Below are 1316 nucleotides of genomic sequence, written 5' to 3' on the forward strand. Positions count from 1 at the left end.
AATATATATATATAGATAGATAGATTTATAGAAATAGACAGACCTTCATAGGTATACTTGACGAATAAAATATACCAACCCTCTAAACGTACCTCCTGTCGCTGTGCTACAGTGAGTGTGGGTTGGGCCACCCCATTGGTCATGCCCTCCACGAACAAGACATCATTAGTCCAGTCGTGATTGGCTGTCAGCTCAAGCGCGCGCAGGAAACCAGCCATCGCCGAATGGGGAGAGGCATCACTGTCACTCTGTCGAATACATGAACGTACACACGTTAAGGAACGGCGACATGTCTCGTGTATACGTATATATAGTATATGGAGGGGTGTTCATAAATAACGATGGATGGTTTCGATGGTTTCGATAATTGATATATATATATATATATTATTAATGTAGAAGAATGATTCGGTGGAAATATCTTGCGTCGATTTGTGTTGTACGTGCCACGACAAGACGGTCCTGAGTACTGACCAGTAAATCGAGATAAAGACCGATGTGGGTTTGTTAGAAATTAACGCATATTCAAATTTGTAACTCGAATAAATCCTGCTATAGATGTTCCGCATAGTTACATTGTTACAATACGAGAGCAACCAGAACCTTGTTTTATCATAGCATATTTGCATGTAAGCGACACTGCACCCTATACGGTTGCAGGGATAAAATACGTAAACTTACAAGCTTAGATATACAAATTCATGTGAATATGTGTTGTTGTACATACCATTTCAGTCGTCGGGTTATAATCCGGTAGGAAAGCGGCTGCCACGATAATCTCCAAGGCTTCGTCTATGAACACTCCACTCAGCATTTGACAGTTGATCCACCTCTTGAAAAGCCTGGAACGTAGAGAGAGATGGGGTTTTCGAAAGCGTGTGGGATAGATGCATAAAAATATTTCACTGTCTGTATACTATCACATAATAAGAATATATATATATATATAGATATATATATATGTATAGATATATATATATAAATATAAATAGATATATATATATATACATATACTTATATACGCATATAAATACATACATATTTAACACACACACATATATATATAGATATATAGGCATATATATATATAGATATATAGGCATATATATATATACACGCACACAGACACACACATACACATATATAAACGTAAATTTATCTGAATATATATATATATATAGATATATATATATATACAATAAAGAGATATATTGACATATAACGACATAGATTTATATATATATATATATATACAAACATACACATAGTCATATACATATAGATAGATAAATACAGGCATATATATAGATATGATA

The 1316-nt window shown here is 33.8% G+C and overlaps 1 protein-coding gene across 1 annotated transcript; it reads right to left on the reverse strand.

Annotated features, from left to right (window-relative positions):
* Positions 1-51: 51 nt before the first annotated feature.
* SARC_16402 (hypothetical protein) lies at positions 52-814 on the reverse strand (the record flags this gene model as incomplete). The annotated part of the gene is made up of 2 exons (XM_014289490.1): positions 52-248; positions 728-814. Coding segments are annotated over 2 exons (284 nt in total), but the record flags the coding sequence as incomplete, so codon positions are not given.
* Between the last annotated feature and the right edge of the window lie 502 nt (positions 815-1316).

The sequence above is a fragment of the Sphaeroforma arctica genome (genome assembly GCF_001186125.1).
Source record: "Sphaeroforma arctica JP610 unplaced genomic scaffold supercont1.7999, whole genome shotgun sequence".
In the NCBI taxonomy this organism is placed as follows: Eukaryota; class Ichthyosporea; order Ichthyophonida; genus Sphaeroforma; species Sphaeroforma arctica.